The 25,041-nt window shown below is 43.9% G+C and overlaps 1 protein-coding gene across 1 annotated transcript; it reads left to right on the top strand.

The window, feature by feature from the left end:
- The first annotated feature begins 2,007 nt into the window (after positions 1-2,007).
- Positions 2,008-23,642, top strand: LOC149441159 (caspase recruitment domain-containing protein 8-like). The gene is made up of 10 exons (XM_089657681.1): positions 2,008-2,836; positions 5,758-5,828; positions 10,202-10,257; positions 13,171-13,397; positions 14,347-14,615; positions 16,932-17,057; positions 19,297-19,435; positions 21,368-21,424; positions 21,802-21,858; positions 23,066-23,642. The coding sequence occupies exons 1-10, from the start codon at positions 2,008-2,010 to the stop codon at positions 23,320-23,322; spliced, it is 2,088 nt and encodes a 695-aa protein (XP_089513807.1). The 3' UTR covers positions 23,323-23,642.
- Positions 23,643-25,041: the final 1,399 nt, after the last annotated feature.

Here is a 25,041-nt window from a genome sequence, read left to right as displayed (position 1 = left end):
AGTACAGGAGATGACCAGAGACTGCGGACACAGTACAGGAGATGACCAGAGACTGCGGACATAGTACAGGAGATGACCAGAGACTGCGGACAGTACAGGAGATGACCAGAGACTGCAGACACAGTACAGGAGATGACCAGAGACTGCGGACACAGTACAGGAGATGACCAGAGACTGCAGACACAGTACAGGAGATGACCAGAGACTGCAGACACAGTACAAGAGATGACCAGAGACTGCGGACACAGTACAGGAGATGACCAGAGACTGCGGACACAGTACAGGAGATGACCAGAGACTGCGGACAGTACAGGAGATGACCAGAGACTGCAGACACAGTACAAGAGATGACCAGAGACTGCGGACATAGTACAGGAGATGACCAGAGGCTGCAGACACAGTACAGGAGATGACCAGAGACTGCGGACACAGTACAGGAGATGACCAGAGACTGCGGACATAGTACAGGAGATGACCAGAGACTGCGGACAGTACAGGAGATGACCAGAGACTGCGGACACAGTACAGGAGATGACCAGAGACTGCGGACACGGTACAGAAGATGACCAGAGACTGCAGACACAGTACAGGACATGACCAGAGACTGCAGACACAGTACAGGAGATGACCAGAGACTGCAGACACAGTACAGGAAATGACCAGAGACTGCGGACACAGTATAGGAGATGACCAGAGACTGCGGACACAGTACAGGAGATGACCAGAGACTGTGGACATAGTACAGGAGATGACCAGAGACTGCAGACACAGTACAAGAGATGACCAGAGACTGCGGACACAGTACAGGAGATGACCAGAGACTGCGGACAGTACAGGAGATGACCAGAGACTGCAGACACAGTACAGGAGATGACCAAAGACTGCGGACACAGTACAGGAGATGACCAGAGACTGCGGACACAGTACAGGAGATGACCAGAGACTGCGGACACAGTACAGGAGATGACCAGAGACTGCGGACATAGTACAGGAGATGACCAGAGACTGCGGACACAGTACAGGAGATGACCAGAGACTGCGGACATAGTACAGGAGATGACCAGAGACTGCGGACATAGTACAGGAGATGACCAGAGGCTGCAGACACAGTACAGGAGATGACCAGAGACTGCGGACACAGTACAGGAGATGACCAGAGACTGCGGACAGTACAGGAGATGACCAGAGACTGCGGACAGTACAGGAGATGACCAGAGACTGCGGACATAGTACAGGAGATGACCAGAGACTGCGGACATAGTACAGGGGATGACCAGAGACTGCAGACACAGTACAGGAGATGACCAGAGACTGCAGACATGGTACAGGAGATGACCAGAGACTGCAGACACAGTACAGGAGATGACCAGAGACTGCGGACATAGTACAGGAGATGACCAGAGACTGCGGACACAGTACAGGAGATGACCAGAGACTGCGGACAGTACAGGAGATGACCAGAGACTGCGGACACAGTACAGGAGATGACTGGAGACTGTGTATTCTGACACGGTGGCCACGGCGGAAATACCGGACCGGCCGCTCCATATTCGCTCCATAAGGCGCACTGACATTTTCCCCCTTTTTTGGAAGGAAAAAAGTGTGTCTTATGGAGTGAAAAATCCGGTATATTTAGTCGCATTCCTGATGGCATGTTTTTGGGCTGCACCGCTGTACACCGATATATTCATTGATATCATTCATGTATTCGCCCATTTAATATCGAGTTCTTTATTTCATTTTTTATGTCCGTTATCACATGGTTTCAGCGCTGCACCCCCAGATCTACTTCTGTTTCATCCATTCTAGTCCAGTTAGGTGTCAGCAGCTTCTTCGTTGTTATATCTTTGGCAGCTCATGAGTCCTCCCCCCCTTTATTAATAGAAATTCAATATTTTAGGGATTACACACCAACCTACGATTACGGAAGTGCTTCACGACTGAACTGTTGTCAAAAGAGTTAATGACGAATGCACAGATTTTCCCGCCACTTTCTAGTTCCTCCCCATGGCCTCTGCAGAGCTGATCCCCGAGCTAAGCTGCTCTCTCTGCGAAAAAACGTTTACGGATCCCGTCATTCTGAGATGTGGACACAACTTCTGCCGGGGCTGTATAGAGAAAGAGCTGAAGGATCAGGATGAAGCTGGATTTTATACATGTCCCACGTGCGGGAAAAGGTTTACTTCTCGACCGTCTCTACAAGAGAACAGAGAGCTCAGCGAGAGTAAGTTTACGCGGGAAAACTCTGCGGTGCTTTGTATGCGCTGCTCATCATCGGCTGTTAAAACATGCCTGCAATGTGTAGGACCCGTGTGTGCCGAACACCTCGCAGAACACAAGACGCACACATTAATCGATCCTACTTCTCTGGAAAACAGAAAATGCCGTGTACACAACAAACTCCTGGATTACTATTGTGCGGTGGACGGTACGTGCATCTGTCCTGACTGCTTAGCGTTTGGGGACCACAAAGGTCACAGCGTGGAGTCACTGGAAGAGGCTTCTAAGAAGAAGAAAGAGAAAATGCAAAAAGTTCGGGAGAATTTGGTCTCCAAGAGAAAGGAAACGAGGGAAAAGATCAGAAAGCTGAACATACAGGAGAGCAAGGAGAAGGAAAAGTCTGCTCAGGTCAGTGGCCGGATTAAGCATCTCAATCAGCAGATACAAATGCACACCTCTTGCCACCAGGAGGTACAAACCACCTCAACACCAATGAATGAGTGGAAGGAAGAGGACCAGCAACTGTCCATGAAGATACAGTCCATTGAAGAGCTTTGCAACATGGATGACCCTTTGCGTGTCCTACAAAACCGGGAATCAGATACCTCCCAAACTGGTAAGGAAAATATTAACTGTTCTGATGTTTTGCTTTCAGAATGGAAGCCTGAGGAAGATCAGTGTGCAGCGGCTAAAGCTGGCCATACACTATGTAAATTTCGGCCGGTACCTACCAAAATTTGCTTAGTGGTCACCTCCCGCCTGACATCCCTAGACTGAAAAATCAAAGGAACTAGGCAGAAAATTGTTGGCCAAACAGTAACTGCATCCAGTCAGATCCAGCTACTATTTGGGTAGTTTGACAGCTTGGCCAGCAAAACGACAGGTTCTTCCATATGTGCTGTATAGCATGGGTGGAGGAATCAGTTAGATGTTGTATATATATATTTTTTTTTTATCATAGTATGGCTAGCATTAGAAAAAAAGAGCCTCACCTTTAAAAGACCCGTCACTGACCATTTAACAGCAAAATGCAAATTTAACATATTTTATGCTTATGTTTTACTTGTAAGAGCCTCCATTGTGTAGATGTCAGTGAGCCCCGAGACTACATGAATGGGGGCAAGATTTGAGTTTAGCCCAGTGCAGTGTTCCACCCTAACTTTGCCTGTTCACAGTGCGTCTGATTGGTGAAGTCATGGGCTTGTTTGCTGCTGCATAGTTACATAGTTAGTCTGGCTGAAAAAAGACAAAAGTCCATCCAGTTCAACCATAAAAACAAAAAAAAAAAAAAAGTTAAAATCCTACACCCACAGTTGATCCAGAGGAACGTAAAAAAAACCAGCAAAGCACGATCCAATTTGCCCCTGCAGAGAACAGAAAAATCCTTCCTGATCCCCCGAGAGGCAATCGGATATTCCCTGGATCAACTTTCCCTATAAATGTTATATCCAGTTATATTCTGTGTATCCAAGAAAGAATCCAGGACTTTCCTACAGCAATGCACTGAGCTGGTCACAACCAACTCTTGAGGGAGTCTATTCCACATTTTCACAGCTCTTACTGTGAAGAAGCCTTTCTGTATTTAGAGATTAAATCTTTTCTCCTTCAGACATAAAGAGTGCCCCCTTGTCCTCTGTGATGACCTCAGGGTGAATAGCTCTACACCGAGTTCACTATATGAATCACTGATGTATTATATGTGGTGATCATATCCCCCCCTTATGTATTATACATAGAGATCATATCCCCCCCTTATGTATTATACATGGAGATCATATCCCCCCTTATGTATTATACATGGAGATCATATCCCCCCTTATGTATTATACATGGAGATCATATCCCCCCTTATGTATTATACATGGAGATCATATCCCCCTTATGTATTATACATGGAGATCATATCCCCCCTTATGTATTATACATGGAGATCGTATCCCCCCTTATGTATTATACATGGAGATCATACCCCCCCTAATGTATTATACATAGAGATCATATCCCCCCCTTATGTATTATACATGGAGATCATATCCCCCTTATGTATTATACATGGAGATCATATCCCCCCTTATGTATTATACATGGAGATCATACCCCCCCTAATGTATTATACATAGAGATCATATCCCCCCCTTATGTATTATACATGGAGATCATATCCCCCTTATGTATTATACATGGAGATCATATCCCCCCTTATGTATTATACATGGAGATCATATCCCCCCTTATGTATTATACATGGAGATCATATCCCTCCTTATGTATTATACATGGAGATCATATCCCCCCCTTATGTATTATACATGGAGATCATAGCCCCCCTTATGTATTATACATGGTGATCATATCCCCCCTTATGTATTATACATGGAGATCATATCCCTCCTTATGTATTATACATGGTGATCATATCCCCCCTTATGTATTATACATGAAGATCATATCCCCCCTTATGTATTATACATGGAGATCATATCCCCCCTTATGTATTATACATGGAGATCATATCCCTCTTATGTATTATACATGGAGATCATATCCCTCCTTATGTATTATACATGGAGATCATATCCCCCCCTTATGTATTATACATGGAGATCATATCCCCCTTATGTATTATACATGGAGATCATATCCCCCCTTATGTATTATACATGGAGATCATATCCCCCCTTATGTATTATACATGGAGATCATATCCCCCCTTATGTATTATACATGGAGATCATATCCCCCCCTTATGTATTATACATGGAGATCATATCCCCCCTTATGTATTATAGATGGTGATCATATCCCCCCTTATGTATTATACATGGAGATCATATCCCCCCTTATGTATTATAGATGGTGATCATATCCCCCCTTATGTATTATAGATGGTGATCATATCCCCCTTTATGTATACCCCACTAATAACACTGAACCTTGGGGTACCCTACTGACACCCCTAGACCATTCAGAGTATGAATCATTAACCACTACTCTCTGAATACGATCTTTTAGCCAGTTTTCTATCCATTTACATACAGATTTTTTTCAAACCTATAGACTTTACCTTACACATTAGCCATGTGGAGAACTGTGTCAAATGCTTTTGCAAAATCCAAGTATATCACATCCACAGCCACCCCTCTGTCCAAGTATACCACATCCATTTTTTTATTGCGCTTGCCTCTTCCCTGTAGAAGTCTTCTTTCCCGCCACCCCCTTGTTAGTGTATGTTGGAGTTGGAGTAGATAGGGACAAGTGACGGTGATTTCAGGGTGAGATAGTTACGACTGTTATACACCACAATGCAACCAATGCTATATACAGTTGCATCGTGCCACTACTACATCACAGTGAATTGCAGTGTGGTGGGCTACAAAGAGTGCAGTGTACCCTTCTTGTGTTCCATGTGCTGTTTGATATTCCTTTACTGAGAATTGCATACAAACTGTAATAGTTCTTATTTTGTTTTAATTAACGCTATCTGGTATAAAAAAAAAAACACTTGAATGAAAACGTTTGTCAATTTTTCTCTTCAAGATGACATTTTCGAGGATAAATCTTGTAGCGGACACACAGACCGGACAGATGTAAAGGATGCCGCACCTAAGGTAATAGAGTCAATGGAATCCTTGTGTAGCACACCCTTGTGTGTTACTTGGCTAGATATATATGTTCAGCTCCCACCTGAGTCTGGTGACACCTCCGATTATACCCAGAACACTCCGACTCTCTGAGAATATTTTTTATGGGTTTTATTGAAGAAGACAAACCCTGAAAAAGAACTAGCTGATTTAATACAGGTAATGTACACAAGTACAGATACCGCTTTGCATAACACAGTTAGTAAGGAATCACTCTTCACTTGCCAAAGACTCCAAAAACTGACTAGTATCACACTGACTAGGGTGACATTGACACATGAAACAATAACTGTTAATGAGATTTAGCAGTTTATTGACATTTGCTATAGCAGTACTATCTAGAGCAGCAATGGGCAAACTACGGCCCGCGGGCCGTATACGGCCCGGCGGACCTTTTAATCCGGCCCGCGGAGCTAGGCTCCTCTCACAGTCCGCCCTGAAGACCGGTGTAGCATGAAAGTCTGTCTCCTATGAGGATCTGTCCCCCTCGACGTATCTGCGCATGTGCCGGAGATCGCCGATCGGCTGCTAATGCCTGAAACTGGCACATGCGCAGATACGTCGAGGGGGACAGATCCTCATAGGAGACAGATTTTCATGCTACACCGGAACGGCGCGGGAATACGGCGAGAGGAACGCGCGGAGCAAAGGTAAGTGAATAGACACAGGGGGGACTTGGGGACTTAATATGGGGAATGAATTAATATGGGGAATGAATTACTATATGGGGGATGAATTACTATATGGGGGATGAATTACTATGGGGGATGAATTACTATGGGGGATGAATTACTATGTGGGGGATGAATTACTATGGGGGATGAATTACTATATGGGGGATGAATTACTATGGGGGATTAATTACTATATGGGGGATGAATTACTATATGGGGGATGAATTACTATGTGGGGGATGAATTACTATAGGGGGGATGAATTACTATGGGGGATGAATTACTATGGGGGATGAATTACTATATGGGGGATGAATTACTATGGGGGATGAATTACTATATGGGGGATGAATTACTATGGGGGATTGAATTACTATGTGGGGGATGAATTACTATATGGGGGATGAATTACTATATGGGGGATGAATTACTATATGGGGGATGAATTACTATATGGGGGATGAATTACTATGGGGGATGAATTACTATATGGGGGTTGAATTACTATGGGGGATGAATTACTATGGGGGATGAATTACTATATGGGGGATGAATTACTATGTGGGGGATGAATTACTATATGGGGGATGAATTACTATATGGGGGATTAATTACTATATGGGGGATGAATTACTATATGGGGGATGAATTACTATGGGGGATGGATTACTATATGGGGGATGAATTACTATGGGGGATGAATTACTATATGGGGGATGAATTACTATGGGGGATGAATTACTATATGGGGGATTAATTACTATGCTTACTATGGGGGAATATTACTATACTTACTATGGATGACACATACACATCATTCATCTACTCTTGGTCCGGCCCCCGGGTCCAATATATGAACCCATTGCGGCCCTCAAGTCAAAAAGTTTGCCCACCCCTGATCTAGAGCATAAATATTCTACCTAACCCTGGCCAGTGGGATGAAACCTAAAGTCTCTCAACATTGGGGCCCTTTAATCAATAGAAACACGCTCACTCTCTGCATGGGAGAGTATTTGTAATCCAGCGATAGCAGGATAGCACAGTCTCCTTTAAGCAGAACCTTCCAGTGAACATTGCAATAGAAAAACACAACACTTCAGCAACATCTTTACCATACAGGAAAAATCCTGATATACTGACACTTGCTCAGTATATTCAGAGCAGCAAGCTTCTGTGGGGACTTGGACCTAAACACACTCTTCAGCCACAGCTCAAATCTTGAGGAGACAAACCAGTAATATACAGAGACAGAGTTCTCTCATCAATCAGCAGCAGGAATAGCTAATTCTGAGCAGCTTGGGCTTTCCAAGATCTGTGTCACTCTGAGAATTAGAGAGCAGGCTTTCTCATGACCATTCTCCAGAGATGAACAGCAAATGCAGCAATATCAAAATCCCCTTTCATCACAGAGTACTCATTGTTTCTGGATTGTCCTCTAGATAGCATTAGACAGTAGTAGAAATCCTCTCTCTTTCAGCAGCTCCAGACTTTGAGAGACACGTGCACTTGAGTGGCTGTAATCCTGAGTGTCAGGCAGGACAATCCTTAGTTTGCACACTGTCCTCCTGCAACAATTTCTCTGCTACACACTCCCAGACCAGCCCATGGGCTCTAGCAGCACAGAGAGTGAGACTCTGTGACTTTACACCAGGAGCCCTTGCTCCATGAGGTCCCCTGAAAATGTCTCCTTTCCCACATGTGCTTCTTCTTCCTTTTTCTCTCTCCTTTCCTCCACAGCCAATCATAAGTTCAGCTGCAACAGTGCTGCTATGGGTGGATCCTTCTCAGCTGTAGCAACCACCAATCATAGCACAGTCCTGCTTTTCCTGTCTGTCACTCATGAGGGAAAAGAAAAAAAAATGCTTTGCAACTGCTGTTTAAAATTTAAAGCAACCAGCACATCTCTACACTTGTAAATATTTCTTTATTTTTTTGAATGTAGCTAAAACATGTGAGTACATCCTCCCAAGACCAGACCAGGTTGTCAGATTTACAAATATTGAAATCTTTTTCTTACATGTCTCAGACAAACCCTGAGCTCCATGGCATTGCCCACCCAAAGCTGACACTGTCAAATGTGTGCTACAAAGGGGGGGGCTTGCTAGGATTTTGAAAAATCTGTGGAATCTGGGCACTCAAAGGAAAACAATGATGCACCATGCATAGTAAGCCATGGCGACACACTGCGCTGGCAATGACAGGGGTTTAAAGTGGCATCATTGAATAGTACCTGTGCCTACGTGCTTTATATATGGTACAAATATGTCAAAGTACCTGTACTCAGAAAATATGTTTTTAATTACTGCAAATGTCTTCCAGCCACACATAAACCTCAGCACAATCATTGTAGCCCACCACATTGCAATTCACTGTAATGTAGTAGTGGCACAATGCAACTGTATATAGCTTTGGTTGCACTGTGGTTTATAGCTTCCATTAAATATCCTTTTGTGCATGACACTCCAGGAAAGAGCACAGCTTTTAACCCCTTGGCGCTGGTGCCTCCTGGCCCTTTAAGGGTTTCAGAAGCCAAGAGGCGGGGCGGGGCTTTAGGGTCATGTGACCGCCGTGATTTGCTGTCACGGCGGTCACATGGTTGGGAAAGGTCCCGATCGAGAGAGGAAATCGGGACCTTTCCGTGAGTACCGGTCATGTGTGCTGGGAGCACTCCGGGCAACGTGCTCTCAGTACATATGTTTTTCTTAATTGCATGCAACTGTGCGGCCGCTCAGCGTCAAGGCCCAGGTGCCGGGAGGCCGCACATTTGCATGCAGACAACGAAAAGAGGTTAAGAAGAGGACAACTTCTTATCAAATATACTGTATAACAATAAAGCTGAAGTAGAGCCAAAGCTATTTTGTGGGTCACAGGAGTGCGCTTAGTTCTGCACTCCTGTGACCCATATTCTGCCAACAGCGGGCTAAACTGCACTGTTGGTTGACCTTACTCAGCGGGTCCAGACTCTGGAAGGCAAGTGTACAATCCAACTGCACACGTTCCGGCGATAAAAATGGCTGTGTGTATAAGTGGGCGCTGCAGCGACCTTTGGCTGGAACTGAACAGAATAAGCAAGGGAGAATATCACCAGCACACAGAGGATCACCAATATGGGTCCAAAAGTCTCATAGTACCCCTTCATCAGGCATGTGACATCACCTGATGCCTGATGAAGGGGTCCTGCGAGACTCCAAAACGTTGACTTGCTTTAACTATGTGATCGTTTATTAAAACTTTTGGACCCATATTGGTGATCATCTATGTGTTGGTGACATTCTCCCTTGCAGACTCTGGAAGGATCCCGACTTTAATGTCGGGATCCACTCAGATGCCTGAGCGGCAGCTGGCTCAGCCTCCCCGCATGCTACGGAGAGCCAGAGCCAGCCACTCCTTCCCCCCCTCCACAACCCAGCTCTCCAGTAAGCGCCGGAGGGGCAGAGCAGAGTGTAGTTGACTGACAGTCTCTTTACTCTAAGCTGGATGTTACATACTCCTGGCCACTGCGCTCTGTGAAATACATTACAATTTTATAACCACTGAACTCTTTTCTGTTTTTGATTTTATCTTCACTTATGCTTTAAGGTTTACCATCAAAAATTTGACTAACATTTCAGTTAAATGACTTTTCTTGGTGGTAATATGCATTTTTCTTTTCTCCCTTACCTGTAGCATCAAGTTTCTACTGTAGTGAAAATGGACCCTGTCATAACTGGAGAGACTTACAGGTAAGGCTAATGATCTCCATGTATAATACATAAGGGGGGATATGATCTCCATGTATAATACATAAGGGGGGATATGATCTCCATGTATAATACATAAGGGGGGATATGATCTCCATGTATAATACATAAGGGGGGATATGATCTCCATGTATAATACATAAGGGGGGATATGATCTCCATGTATAATACATAAGGGGGGATATGATCTCCATGTATAATACATAAGGGGGATATGATCTCCATGTATAATACATAAGGGGGGATATGATCTCCATGTATAATACATAAGGGGAGATATGATCTCCATGTATAATACATAAGGGGGGATATGATCTCCATGTATAATACATAAGGGGGATATGATCTCCATGTATAATACATAAGGGGGATATGATCTAAATGTATAATACATAAGGGGGGATATGATCTCCATGTATAATACATAAGGGGGGATATGATCTCCATATATAATACATAAGGGGGGATATGATCACCATGTATAATACATAAGGGGGGATATGATCTCCATGTATAATACATAAGGGGGGATATGATCTCCATATATAATACATAAGGGGGGATATGATCACCATGTATAATACATAAGGGGGATATGATCTCCATGTATAATACATAAGGGGGATATGATCTCCATGTATAATACATAAAGGGGGATATGATCTCCATGTATAATACATAAGGGGGGATAGGATGTCCATGTATAATACATAAGGGGGGATATGATCACCATGTATAATACATAAGGGGGGATATGATCTCCATGTATAATACATAAGGGGGGATATGATCACCATGTATAATACATAAGGGGGGATATGATCACCATGTATAATACATAAGGGGGATATGATCTCCATGTATAATACATAAGGGGGGGATATGATCTCCATGTATAATACATAAGGGGGGATATGATCTCCATGTATAATACATAAGGGGGGGATATGATCTCCATGTATAATACATAAGGGGGGATATGATCTCCATGTATAATACATAAGGGGGATATGAACTCCATGTATAATACATAAGGGGGGATATGATCTCCATGTATAATACATAAGGGGGGATATGATCTCCATGTATAATACATAAGGGGGATATGATCTCCATGTATAATACATAAGGGGGATATGAACTCCATGTATAATACATAAGGGGGGGATATGATCTCCATGTATAATACATAAGGGGGGATATGATCACCATGTATAATACATAAGGGGGGATATGATCTCCATGTATAATACATAAGGGGGGGATATGATCTCCATGTATAATACATAAGGGGGGATATGATCACCATGTATAATACATAAGGGGGATATGATCTCCATGTATAATACATAAGGGGGATATGATCTCCATGTATAATACATAAAGGGGGATATGATCTCCATGTATAATACATAAGGGGGGATAGGATGTCCATGTATAATACATAAGGGGGGATATGATCACCATGTATAATACATAAGGGGGGATATGATCTCCATGTATAATACATAAGGGGGGATATGATCACCATGTATAATACATAAGGGGGGATATGATCACCATGTATAATACATAAGGGGGATATGATCTCCATGTATAATACATAGGGGGGGGATATGATCTCCATGTATAATACATAAGGGGGGATATGATCTCCATGTATAATACATAAGGGGGGATATGATCTCCATGTATAATACATAAGGGGGATATGAACTCCATGTATAATACATAAGGGGGGGATATGATCTCCATGTATAATACATAAGGGGGGATATGATCTCCATGTATAATACATAAGGGGGATATGATCTCCATGTATAATACATAAGGGGGATATGAACTCCATGTATAATACATAAGGGGGGGATATGATCTCCATGTATAATACATAAGGGGGGATATGATCACCATGTATAATACATAAGGGGGGATATGATCTCCATGTATAATACATAAGGGGGGGATATGATCTCCATGTATAATACATAAGAGGGATATGATCTCCATGTATAATACATAAGGGGGGATATGATCTCCATGTAGAGTGGATATAGTGAATGCGGGGTCCGGGGAGAGCGGATATAGTGAATGCGGGGTCCGGGGAGAGTGGATATAGTGAATGCAGGGTCCGGGGAGACCAGATATAGTGAATGCAGGGTCCGGGGAGACCGGATATAGTGAATGCGGGGTCCGGGGAGAGCGGATATAGTGAATGCAGGGTCCGGGGAGAGCGGATATAGTGAATGCGGGGTCCGGGGAGAGTGGATATAGTGAATGTGGGGTCCGGGGAGAGCGGATATGGTGAATGCGGGGTCCGGGGAGAGCGGATATAGTGAATGAGGGGTCCGGGGAGAGCGGATATAGTGAATGCTGGGTCCGGGGAGAGCGGATATAGTGAATGCTGGGTCCGGAGAGACCAGATATAGTGAATGCTGGGTCCGGGGAGAGCGGATATAGTGAATGCGGGGTCCGGGGAGACCGGATATAGTGAATGCAGGGTCCGGGGAGACCAGATATAGTGAATGCGGGGTCCGGGGAGAGCGGATATTGTGAATGCGGGGTCCGGGGAGACCAGATATAGTGAATGCGGGGTCCGGGGAGAGTGGATATAGTGAATGCAGAGTCCGGAGAGAGCGGATATAGGGAATGCGGGGTCCGGGGAGACCAGATATAGTGAATGCGGGGTCCGGGGAGAGCGGATATAGTGAATGCAGGGTCCGGGGAGAGCGGATATAGGGAATGCGGGGTCCGGGGAGAGCAGATATAGTGAATGCGGGGTCCAGGGAGAGCGGATATAGTGAATGCGGGGTCCGGGGTTTAGTAACACTTTAATGAAGATACAAAGAGGTTGAGGGGCTGAACCAATGTTTCACATCATTTTTCTTTCTCTAGGTTAGAGATGAAATCTGCTGGTCAGTTCCAGTGCAGCAAGAACAAAATTAAATTCTTGGTGAACTCTCCACTGGTCATTGAATATTCAATGGATAGAAATTGGGGTAATCTTCTGCCTGATAGTGACAAAAAAAAATATGAGACTGTGAGCCCTCTGTTCAAGATAAATCTATCAGCACCTCATGAAACATCAGCACTGTACCTACCTCATCCCTTGTGTCCAAATGGTAAGTTACAATTACAGTTTGGAAAACATTATAGACAAGTTACTTGCAGTGACAGAGCCTTTGACCTACTGCCATGGCTGCCCATGGGTGCCCCCACATTCATCCACTTCCTGTCAAATGTTTTACAACTTTATCACTTCAATACAGAATTTAACATTTTGCTCTATTTATCCTATTTTGCAAACTTACTTTTCTCTGCACGTGAATATTCTAGTTGTATTGCATTTTTTTGCCTGAAAAGGAGTCCAAGACTTATCGCTGTCACATCTTGAATTTTCATGTGACTGACTACTTAGTCTAATCTTTTTAATCGTTCATTGTCTGAAACGATTGTTTGGTGCAACACAAATGATAAATATTAAATGTTTTTGTCATAAATATTCTTTTCACTGAGAGATACAGTGGTGATTGAAGCTCAGCCAGATAAAAGTGGGTTATGCTACCATTTCCAGGAGAAGCCTAAGATACAAAAAAAAAACAAATGGACAACTAGAAGGAGAACTCCCTTAGGTAGTTTAACCCCCAAACTTTCAAACTGAACTCTCACTGAGGCAGAGAAACAGCAGCACACTGATCTTCCCTGTGAAGAACTCTACAGAGGGAGTGTCAGCATAAGTTGTACCACTGGAGTATTGGCAGGCTGTTCTCTCAAGCAGAATGAAAAAGAGTAAAATGGACCATGCTGGGGTGGATGAGCTTCCATGCCTAGTGTGGTCGGTTTGAAATAGGAAAGAAGGCGGGGCTGGCAGCATCACCAGGTATTTCACACAAAGGAAGCAGCACAAAGAGAACAGGATACTTTTAAGTACATGACACCACAAACATGTATCAGAAATACGAAATATTGGGTTAACATACAATTTAATCTTTTTTTACTCCTGATAATTATATCTGCATCGATGAATGATGTAATAAAGTTGATTTACGCTCATTCCTCAATCATGCACAGAGTTTGAAATAGAGAAGCCGTTCCTCAAATGTGCCCTTTTTGAAGATGGAAGGTACAACGTGGTATCACCGTGTAAAGTGGAATCCTCCCATGTTGTCCTCGAAGACCCTACTTGTACGTCAGTTGGAGTCCTTATAGAAAATTCCAAAACGCGTAAAAGGAAGCAAGCTCAATCCCGAGGAACAGTTCTTATCTACTGCAAAAAAGTTACAACGGGTTTCTTGATTCATGTCTACTTGGCGCCCATGTCTAAACCTGAAGTGATAAAGGTAAGCCCTCTACAAAATGAAATGCAACATCAATTTCAGTGGGTCTACTCCTTGGCCAAATCACATGTTCATTATTGGATGAGGAGCACAGCATGGTGCTGAGCTTACACAGAAACCTTTGTGTTACAGGCCAGCCTTCAGAGTAGTTTAACCCTTTGCCCTTTGGAGGATTTCCCCCCTCCTTCCTGACCAGGCCTTTTTTTGCCATACGGCGCTGTGCTACTTTAACTGACAATTGCGCGGTCATGCAACGCTGCACCCAAATGAAATGCATGTCCTTTTTTCCCACAAATAGAGCTTTCCTTCGGCGGTATTTGATCACCTCTGTGTTTTTTATTTTTTGCGCTCTAAACAAAAAAATCCAATTATTTTGAAAAAAAAAACAATATTTTTGACTTTTTTTCTATAAAACATATCCAATAAAAAAATTTTAATCAAATTTCATCATAAATGTAGGCCAAAATGTATTCTGCTACATGTGGTTTTTGTTTTGTTTTTTAAATCCCAATACATGTAAATTAATTAGTTTACGTGACAGTTATAGCGTCTACAAATGTAACAAATAACTACAAACACTGTAGCTGCTGAACTTTAAAAAAAGACACATTTACCTGTCCCAGGATCCATCGATATCCTTCGTGTCCAGGCGTTGGCATCTTAATTGTGGGCAGCAGAACGTGCGGCTTCATAGCTGGCCGCCCACTGTGTGTGCACAAGCCACACTGCACTCTGTGAATGGTCCCACACTCTCCTGGGACCTTGGACATGTCCCAAGAGGTTGCGGGGGGGGGGGGGGCTGAACTTCTGCTCCAATCACCTAGGCCAGTGGTCGGCAAGCCGTGGCTCGCGAGCCACATGCGGCTCTTTACACACTTTAATGCGGCTCTTCTGTGTGCCGGGCGCCCGCTCCCCTCCCTCCTCTCGGGCGGCCGCCCCAAAAGTCAGGACTCTGCAGCTAGCCCAGCAATGGGCAAACTACGGCCCGCGGGCCGTATACGGCTCGGCGGACCTTTTAATCCGGCCCGCGGAGCGTGGCAAACATTGGCTGTCAGGATGTAGGCGGGGCAGCGTGACAAACTCCTCTCCTCTCACAGTCCGCCCTGAAGACCGAAACGGCGCGGGAACACGGCGAGAGGAACGCGCGGAGCAAAGGTAAGTGAATTGACACAATATGGGGAATGAATTACTATAGGGGGGATGAATTACTGTGGGGGATGAATTACTATATGGGGGATGAATTACTATGGGGGATGAATTACTATATGGGGGATGAATTACTATAGGGGGGATGAATTACTATGGGGGATGAATTACTATGGGGGATGAATTACTATATGGGGGATGAATTACTATATGGGGGATTAATTACTATGGGGGATGAATTACTATATGGGGGATGAATTACTATGGGGGATGAATTACTATGGGGGATGAATTACTATATGGGGGATGAATTACTGTGGGGGATGAATTACTATGGGGGATGAATTACTGTGGGGGATGAATTACTATGGGGGATGAATTACTATGGGGGATGAATTACTATATGGGGGATGAATTACTATGGGGGATGAATTACTATGGGGGATGAATTACTATATGGGGGATGTATTTTCAGTTTTAAAAATGTGGCTCTCAAAATAAATTTCAATCGTGGTTTTGGCGAGATTTGGCTCAGTTGAAAAAAAAGGTTGCCCACCACTGACCTAGGCGATCAGGAACCTGCTCTCCCACCAAAAAACCCCAAAACATTAAACATTCCAAATATGGGATCGGAGGGAGGGAGGAGGAGGAGGAAAAGCTGAACTTCCTCTTTTGCGGGAAGTTCTGTTTTTTCTTAGTTTCTGTTATAAAATGTTTAAACAAATTATCTTTCTTCATAAATTTAGGCCATTTCTTGAGATCCTAAAATTCCACAACAGTACAAATCCCCTCAAATGATCTCTTTGTCGGCAGTCTGAGAGATTTTGTAAGAGGCATGGCGAGTTTTTTGAAGTTGTAATTTTTTCACAATTTTTTGGCCCATTTAATTATTTGATTTCTGGAGTTCATTTTGTTTAACATATGAAGAATAAATAATGTATAACTAATGTGACACCAGAGGGATCCTCTGTCCGTGTATGTCCTATAGCAGTGCTGTCTGTTTCTTGTGTATTGTAATCCAGATTTATAGAGAGAACTGTCTATGACCTTTTTTTTTGGATGCGGACATAATTCTACCAAGCAACTTTAAGCTTCTTTAAGGGATAATAATTAGATTTCACTATAAGACTACGCTTTCATCAATTGATAAATAATTCTTGTACTTTCAACCAGGTTATAGAGAAAAAGAAGACTCAATTGGGATTTCGGTCGATTGACAAATCTTCATTTATCAAGTTTGTTAAAAAATACATCACATACACTATAAGAGCATCAGAAGGAGTAACAATAGAAAACGAGGTAAAATGCTAACCAGTGTGGATTCAAATATGTATAAACAATATATTAATTGTTCAAAACTTTGGTCGAAATTCAGCATACCCAACACTAGAGGTGAATGCCATTGAAGTCTATGGGAGGAGAATCTAGTTTGTATGTTCTGGCCAGGGCTAATAGAGAAACTACTGTCAAAAAAAAGCATTGGAAGCTGGGCACTGCCTGGGGGACATGTACCAAGACAAAAAAACTACCCTACAGCCAGGGGCGTCCCTAGGGTTGGTGTCACCCGGTGCGATAACACTTGGTGACACCCCCTCCGACAATCCCCGCAGAATGGATCGGATCTGTGGATTGAGCATAAAAGGATCGGACTCCGATCCATTATGCTCCCCAATCCGCAGATCTGATCCATTCTGCGGGGATCGTCGGCTTTCTTTACAACTTACCTTTTCATGGAGCGGGTCCGGTGTCACCCCATATAGGTTGAATGCCGACGATCCCCGCAGGATGGTTCGGATCTGCGGATTGAGCATAATAGATCGAAGTCCGATCCATTGTCCTCCCCAATCCACAGATCCGATCCATCCTGCGGGGATCGTCGGCATTCAACCTATACGGGGTGACACCGGACCCGCTCCATGAAAAGGTAAGTTGTAAAGAAAGCCGACGATCCCTGCAGGATGGATTGGATCCATCCTGCGGGGATCATTGGCTTCCTTTACAACTTACCTTTTTGGTGAGCTGGTCTGGTGTCACCCTGTGCGGTCGGTGTCACCTGGTGCGGTGCGCACCCCCCACACCTGCCTCGGGACACCACTGCCTACAGCGAAGCGAAGGGGCTTCAAGGGAAACATTAAACATATAAAAATCCTTTAAACAATCTGCTTGGGGTATGCTTTAAAACTGCACATGGTGTCCCGGAACAGTACGAGGTTCAGGAACAGACTCGTAGATATCACGCACTCATTTGGACGTGGCTTTTTTTTTACTTTTACATTATCTTGACGTCAGTAAAGCAGCAGCCCAATCTGATTTCAGTTTTAAAATAGTTTTTTTTTCTCAGGTAGATTTAGCAGTGACACATGCTCTTTTGTCAAACCGTAATAGATCCACTTTGAGGCTAGGTTCACATCTGTGCGGGTGGTGCCACTGCAGATCCACACGAAAATCCACCCGCACAGAGATTTCACGCCGCCCGCACCGAGGTTCCTGTGCGGGATGCATTTTCAGAAGAAGTGCAGGGACTTCTCTGCGTGTCACGGGGCACGGGAGTCCATTCAAATGAATGGGCTCTCGTACCCGCGCAAAACGTGGTCCGCACGGCCGCTTATATGTGAACCGGGGTTGATAGAAACAGGCCTGTAGTTCCCTGTTCTTATTGGTGCAAAACTATCCTGCTGCTGACCAATTTCTATCAAACTCTTAAAGCGGAGCTCCACCCAAAAGGGGAAGTTTCGCTTTAAGGACTGCTCCCTCGCTCCCCATTAAAGATTGGCACCTTTAGGGGGCGGGGGGGAGTGGGTACCCGAATGTGACAGGCGATCGTCTAGGTGATCGGAAACGGAAGGTGTCCTCCCTCCCTGTAATCTTTTGGGACACATGACAGGTCCCAGAAGACTACAGGACCATTCATGAAGTGCAGCGCTTCTCGCGCATGTGCAGTGGGTACCCGGCTGTGAAGCCGCAAGCTGTCACAGCCGGGTGCCCACACTGAAGATGCCGACCTCCAGGAATACAGGACAGCCAGTGAAACGGTCTGTGGGACACACACCACGGGACCGAGGGACAGGTAAGTGACTATTTTTTAAAATTCAGCAGCTACAGTTTTTGTAGATGCTGACTTTTATTTTTTGAGAGGGTGAGCGGAACTCCGCTTTAAAGAATTGGATGACACCACAGTGTAAAATTGGCCAGCAGCAGGGCAATTTTAACGATTGAGAATTAATTGCAGTGTACTAGAGAAAACGTGTGAAGGTTACAAGAATTAAGAGATGGCAAACAACACGGCAGTGTAAAACTGGCCTGAAGCAGGATCATTTTAATGAGCAAGTCTAGGCCCAAATTTACTAGAGACAAAAAGCACAGGCTGGGGCTTTACAAGAATGAAAAGACCACATAAAGCAATGTAACATTGTCCAGCAGCAGGGCAGTTTTAATCAGGGATAATATTTTTTTTTGCTGCTTGTAGGACTCATGTATGACATCTATTATCTATCATTGTATTATGTACAGTATAAATTGAACATCCTCATAATTTCAGGAACTGCACTGCCTGTGCTCATTCACAGAACATTATCCGTATGCTACAGTACGTGTACCTGAAAATTGTACTTCAGTAAACCTGCATATCTCTGAAAAGGGCGAAAAAGAAGATATCTGGAGCTGTGTGTTGGATGAAGGTAAGACTACCTATTACATTGATTACAGCAAGAACTATAACAAAATGATATGATAGTGGAACTGCATGTTAAATGCCTCTAACTGTGAATGTAGAACTAATGAAATATATCCCAGACATGTTTATTAATATTATAGAGCTATTTATTCCTGCTTACACTTTTTTTTTTAGTATATTGGCCATCATCAGTACAATGTATGGAGGCCATGATTCCTGTGGCATTAGGTTTGAAAAGAAATGAGACTGGGGGCCCCTCTGCAGTACACTACCTACGGTGGTTTGCATGCAAAAGTCAGACTTCCTAGAATCCGGTCAGACACCCTGTCATTTTTTTTTCCCTCTGAGACATTTTGGTGCTGGCCCATTCCACCTTATAACGGAACCGACCCCAGACTGAGCTTGGGTACTTCTGTTAGACTCCCGCTTCCCCATCCGAACACCGACCACAGACACCACAGCCGACCATACAAGACTAGACGACACCAGTCTTGAAGTAAACCAGGAAATAGACTACTTTATTTTAACACAGATACAAGATATATACACTCAAGGGAACAACCCCCCCTCCCTGCATAATGACACAGGGCGGGGCAATCTACATTTAGTAACAAGAGACACACCAACAGACAGTCCCATCAGGAGGGAGGGCTGCTGGAGACACCCCCCACCAAGCCAATACACATAAACACATTCATCCCATAATAGTTTGCTCCCAAGCCAGACACACAATAGAACAATGGGATGAAACCACATTATTATTATATATTATTATTATACAGTATTTATATAGTGCCAACAGTTTGCTCAGCGCTGTACATTATAATGGGAGACAGTACACGAGACAGTACAGTAACAATACGATTCAATACACGAGGGGTTCGAGGGCCCTGCTCCTTGGAGCTTACAATCTAGGAGGGAGTGGATAGTGGTACAGGAGGAAATAGCTGTGGGGGATGGAGTGGTAGGAAGAGTGGGGGAGATCGGCAATTAGCTGAGGGCAGGGTAGGATTCCCTGAAGAGATGGGTTTTCAGGGTTCATGGCATTAAACAATTCTCAACTCCCACCCCACCTATCTCCTAGACATGTCTACACAATATTAGAACAGATCACCCTGTACCCCTAACAGGCACAGGGTGACTTACACATAAGAGGGATATGGGGAGCTGAGACAGGGTTCTCCCCACCTCTCCAAAGTGAGCTGGGTTCCATGCCCCCCCCCCCCCAATGTGACTCCCGTCACACACCTCTCCTCTCTGTAGGCCACTGTTTCTCAACTGGGGTTCTATGGAACCCTAGGGATCCTCCTGAGGGTACTAGGAGTTTCATGAACAAAGAACAATGGTGGATTGCTGTCTACGCTGACCATCAATGCAAGGGGGGCAATTTTCCACTAACCACCAATGTAATGGGTCATTTCTACATTGACTTCCAATATGAGAAGTCACCACAATTTTTACTGTCTGCCTTTCTTTTCTGTTATAATTTATTTCAAGGATATTATTGAGAATAATTTTGTGGGGGTTTGTAACAAAATTAGCATCCCTCTTTGTCAGATATGCTAGGTCCACCAGATCACTTATTCTTTTATTTAAAACCTTCTTCAACTTATTGATCACACTCATTTTACCAGGTGCTGTAGGTACAATCAGTTTTGGTGGGGGGTTCCCAGAGAACCTGAAAATTATTTTGAGTGTTCTGTAGGGTTAGAAAGGTTGAGAAAGGCTGCTGTAGACACAAAATATACACGTTCAACTAATACTGATCTTCATGTTTGTATACAAATCTTTCAGAGAGCAATAGTTTGGGTGTTCAGTTGTGTACAGACAGCTTCACATTGCAGATAGATAGATATTACACATAGAGAAGAGAGCATTGTCAGCAGATATTTACTGTTCTGTCACATTAAAAATATAATTTTTTATACATTTTTAGATGATCTATTTGGATTGACGGGGACTCCATCAGCTTGCAGTTCTTCATCTGATTCAGGTATGTTGCATTTGGTAAAATCTTATCCAAGAAAAGGCAAAACTTTTTTTTTTGGACAAAGCATTGAAGGGTTAAACCCTCTGCCAAGTTATTATTGCTGTCTGTTATGGTTGTCATTGATTCACTCCTCTATTTTTTCCTGGCAACCATTGTCACTGAGAAAAAGAGGGGCAATCCAAAATGTTAGGTTTGTCACCAGAACAAGAGGAGAGGGTTAATAAGTGGGTTATTCCCTTCATTCTACTACATGGCAGCTACCATCTCGTGTCTGTAAACTTTGACAGATAGATAATGACATGTAGAGAAGAAAACATTGTAAGTTGTCATTTCACCATTCTGTCAAAATAAAAAAAAAAAAATTTTTCTTTAAATTTTAGAAAATCCACAAGTAATGAATGACACTCCTTCAACTAGCAGCTCTCCATCGGAGGACGGTAAGTTTCATTTTGTAAAGTCCTAAAGTGTACGGAAAAACATTTTTCGTCTTGGACGGAGTAGTGAAGGGTTGTCAGGTTGGTATTGCTGTCTGCGCCCCCACTGGGAACATGCACCCCTCTATTTTTCTTGATGACCATTGTCACCAAGAAAAAAAAAAAGTGAAGGGGTATTCAAGATTTCCCACTAGAAGAGACAGAAAATCTTCCAATGTGACATCTAAGAAGGGACAGGGGCGGACTGACAACTCATGGGGCCCCCGGGCAATAGGGGATCATGGGGCCCCTGTGTCCTTGCCCAAACTCAAAAAAGCCTATGAAAAAGGTACCAGGGGCATCTCATGGGGCCCCCTACTGACCCCGGGCCCTCGGGCAGTGCCCGAGTTTCCAAATGGTCAGTCCGCCCCTGAGAAGGGGTATTCTCTTCACCTTTCCTTCCACTAAGCTGGCATGGGTTTAATGCTTACCAAGACTTAAGCTGGCCATAGACGGATCGAAATTTGGCCGGTTCAGCAGGAACCATGGGCGGACTGACCATTTGGAAATTCGGGCACTGCCCGAAGGCCTGGGGTCAGTATGGGGCCCCATAAGATGCCCCTGGTACCTTTTTCATAGGCTTTTTTGAGTTTGGGCAAGGACACAGGGGCCCCATGAGTTGTCAGTCCGCCCCTGGCAGGAAATAGTAGAATTTCTATCCACCTATGGTCAAGCTGCTTGTACTGAAGTAAATCTATTGATCGACTACAGTACATCCAGCCTCCCTTTTTCTTTTTCTTTTTTTTTTCATACAATCCCTGCTGGAAGCTGTCAGAATACAGGAATGCAGTGGGAGGGATTCACCCATTAATGCTGACTGTGTTGATGGGGGAACTGAGGAATTTTATTTCCTTCAACCCATAATCTGCATTCTCATTGGGGAGCTTTTTTTTTCCAGATTCCTGGTTCCTTGTCCTGGTGACAGGAGTCACCTTTTTCCAGAAAGAGGGGAAGGATTCGATCCTCTATCCATGTTTTTTTTTTCCTTTTTTTTCCTGGTGTCACCCGTTATCACTTAGGGGGCAAATAAAATAGATTCTAATCCCCCCCCCCCGTACTGTATCTGTACTATATCTAGTGCTTTGGGACCTGTTTATGTCTTGCACCTACAACTAGAAATTCATAGACGAGTCCTTGTAATGTTGTAATCTGTGTACAAATTTATTTCTAGAAAAAGCAAAGGCTTTTCTGAAACAAAACCATGAAAATCTCTGCAATAGATTGGGACTTCTTCCGCCTATATTGGTGTCTCTTATTGAAAAAGAAGTTATTACCGACCACGAGGAGGAGTCCATTAAAAATCACAACCTGCAAATAGAAAAATGTGAAGCTTTGCTAGCCATGGTCAAATCAAAGGGAGCAGAGTTAATATTCTACAACATTCTGAAGGAAAAAGACCGCCATCTTGTTCAGTCTTTGGAAGACTAAAAAAAGAAAAAAAAATGTAAAACTGTATCGGAAAGAAGAGGAGTTCATCGAGCGATTACAATTGCTATTTGCCAAAATGCTGATTTGTGTTTAGTAGTGAGAGCCAACGAGAGCTGGAAAGAGCAGCGATTGCATCACACAACGCAGGCAATGTAGCTTGGTGAATGGAGCCTAATGTGGACAAATAGCTAGGTGCTCACCAGAGGCGTCCCTAGGGTTGGTGTCACCCGGTGCGATAACACTTGGTGACACCCCCTCCGACGATCCCTGCAAAATGGATCGGATCTGCAGATTGAGCATAATGGATCGGACTGCGATCCATTATACTCAATCCGCAGATCTGATCCATCCTGCGGGGATCGTCGGCTTTCTTTACAACTTACCTTTTCATGGAGCGGGTCCGGTATCACCCCGTGCGGTCGGTGCGCTCCTGCCTCGGGACGCCACTGGTGCTCACTACTACTAACCCAGGGACAAGTGCTTTGTACTGCAGATCTCTACAGATTATTCTACCCATTGCACTTATTGGGGTGCACCTTTCCAGAAAAGGACAAACTTCCTGGGACCCAACAGACTTTGATGTTGACCCGCGGGTGTCTTAAAGGCCCACTATATAAAAAATATTGCATTCTGATGACTGTATGCGGTTAATACATGTGATTCTGTACTGTAGAAGTGGGCAAAGTACACACCATGCATATTATAATTTGAAGAAAATGAGTTTTTTTATTTATTATGCATTTATGGAATATACAAGTCCTCATTTACAGCGAAGGAAATGCGTATTTGCTCCCCTGTTGATTTTGAATGTTTGCCCCTCACAAAGAAATGATCGGTCTAAAAATCGAATGTTCGGTGTATTGTACCACTGAGACACAGAGTAGCAACAAAAAATTCAGCAGAAATGTATGGGTAACAAATGATGACTGATTTGCATGTTGTAACGGAACCGACCCCAGACTGCACTTCCGTTAGACTCCCGCTTCCCCGACCGAACACCGACCACAGACACCACAGCTGACCACACAAGACTAGACGACACCAGACTTGAAGTAAACCAGGAAATAGACTACTTTATTTTAACACAGATACAAGATATATACATTCAAGGGAACAACCCCCCTCCCTGCATAATGACACAGGGCGGGGCAATCTACATTTAGTAACAAGAGACACACCAACAGACAGTCCCATCAGGAGGGAGGGCTTCTGGAAACACCCCCCACCAAGCCAATAGAGGTAAACACATACATCCCATAATAGTTTGCTCCCAAGCAAGACACACAATAGAACAATGGGATGCAACCACATGGCATTAAATAATCCACAACCCCCCACCCCAATATTAGGACAGATCACCCTGTACCCCTAACAGGCACAGGGTGACTTACACATATTAGGGATATGGGGAGCTGAGACAGGGGTCTGCTCACCTCTCCAAAGTAAGCTGGGTCCAATGGGCCCCCCACCCAAAGTGACTCCCATCACACATGTTCATGAGGGAAATAAGTATTTGATCTCCTATCATTCAGCAGGATTTCTGGCTCCCAGGTGTCTTTCATACAGGGAACAAGCTGAGATTAGAAGCAGTCTCTTAAAGGGAGTGCTGCTAATCTCATTGTGTTACCTGTATAAAAGACACCTGTCCACAGAAGCAATCAAACCATCAGATTCCAAACTCCCCACCATGGCAAAGACCAAAGAGCTGTCCAAGGATGT

This window comes from Staurois parvus, unplaced genomic scaffold (genome assembly GCF_062004578.1).
Source record: "Staurois parvus isolate SC_StPar_1 unplaced genomic scaffold, SC_StPar_1.0 ptg001021l, whole genome shotgun sequence".
NCBI classification, from domain to species: domain Eukaryota; kingdom Metazoa; phylum Chordata; class Amphibia; order Anura; family Ranidae; genus Staurois; species Staurois parvus.
The sequence above is the reverse complement of the archived record's forward strand: the minus strand, read 5'-3'. Positions and strand labels throughout refer to the sequence as shown.

Excerpts from the sequence above, each read along its gene's own strand:
- LOC149441159 (XM_089657681.1), top strand. The coding sequence starts at position 2,008 with ATGGCCTCTGCAGAGCTGATCCCCGAGCTAAGCTGCTCTCTCTGCGAA. Across the intron at positions 2,837-5,757 it reads ATCAGATACCTCCCAAACTG|ATGACATTTTCGAGGATAAA; the intron begins GTAAGGAAAATA and ends TTTCTCTTCAAG. Across the intron at positions 13,398-14,346 it reads TCATCCCTTGTGTCCAAATG|AGTTTGAAATAGAGAAGCCG; the intron begins GTAAGTTACAAT and ends AATCATGCACAG.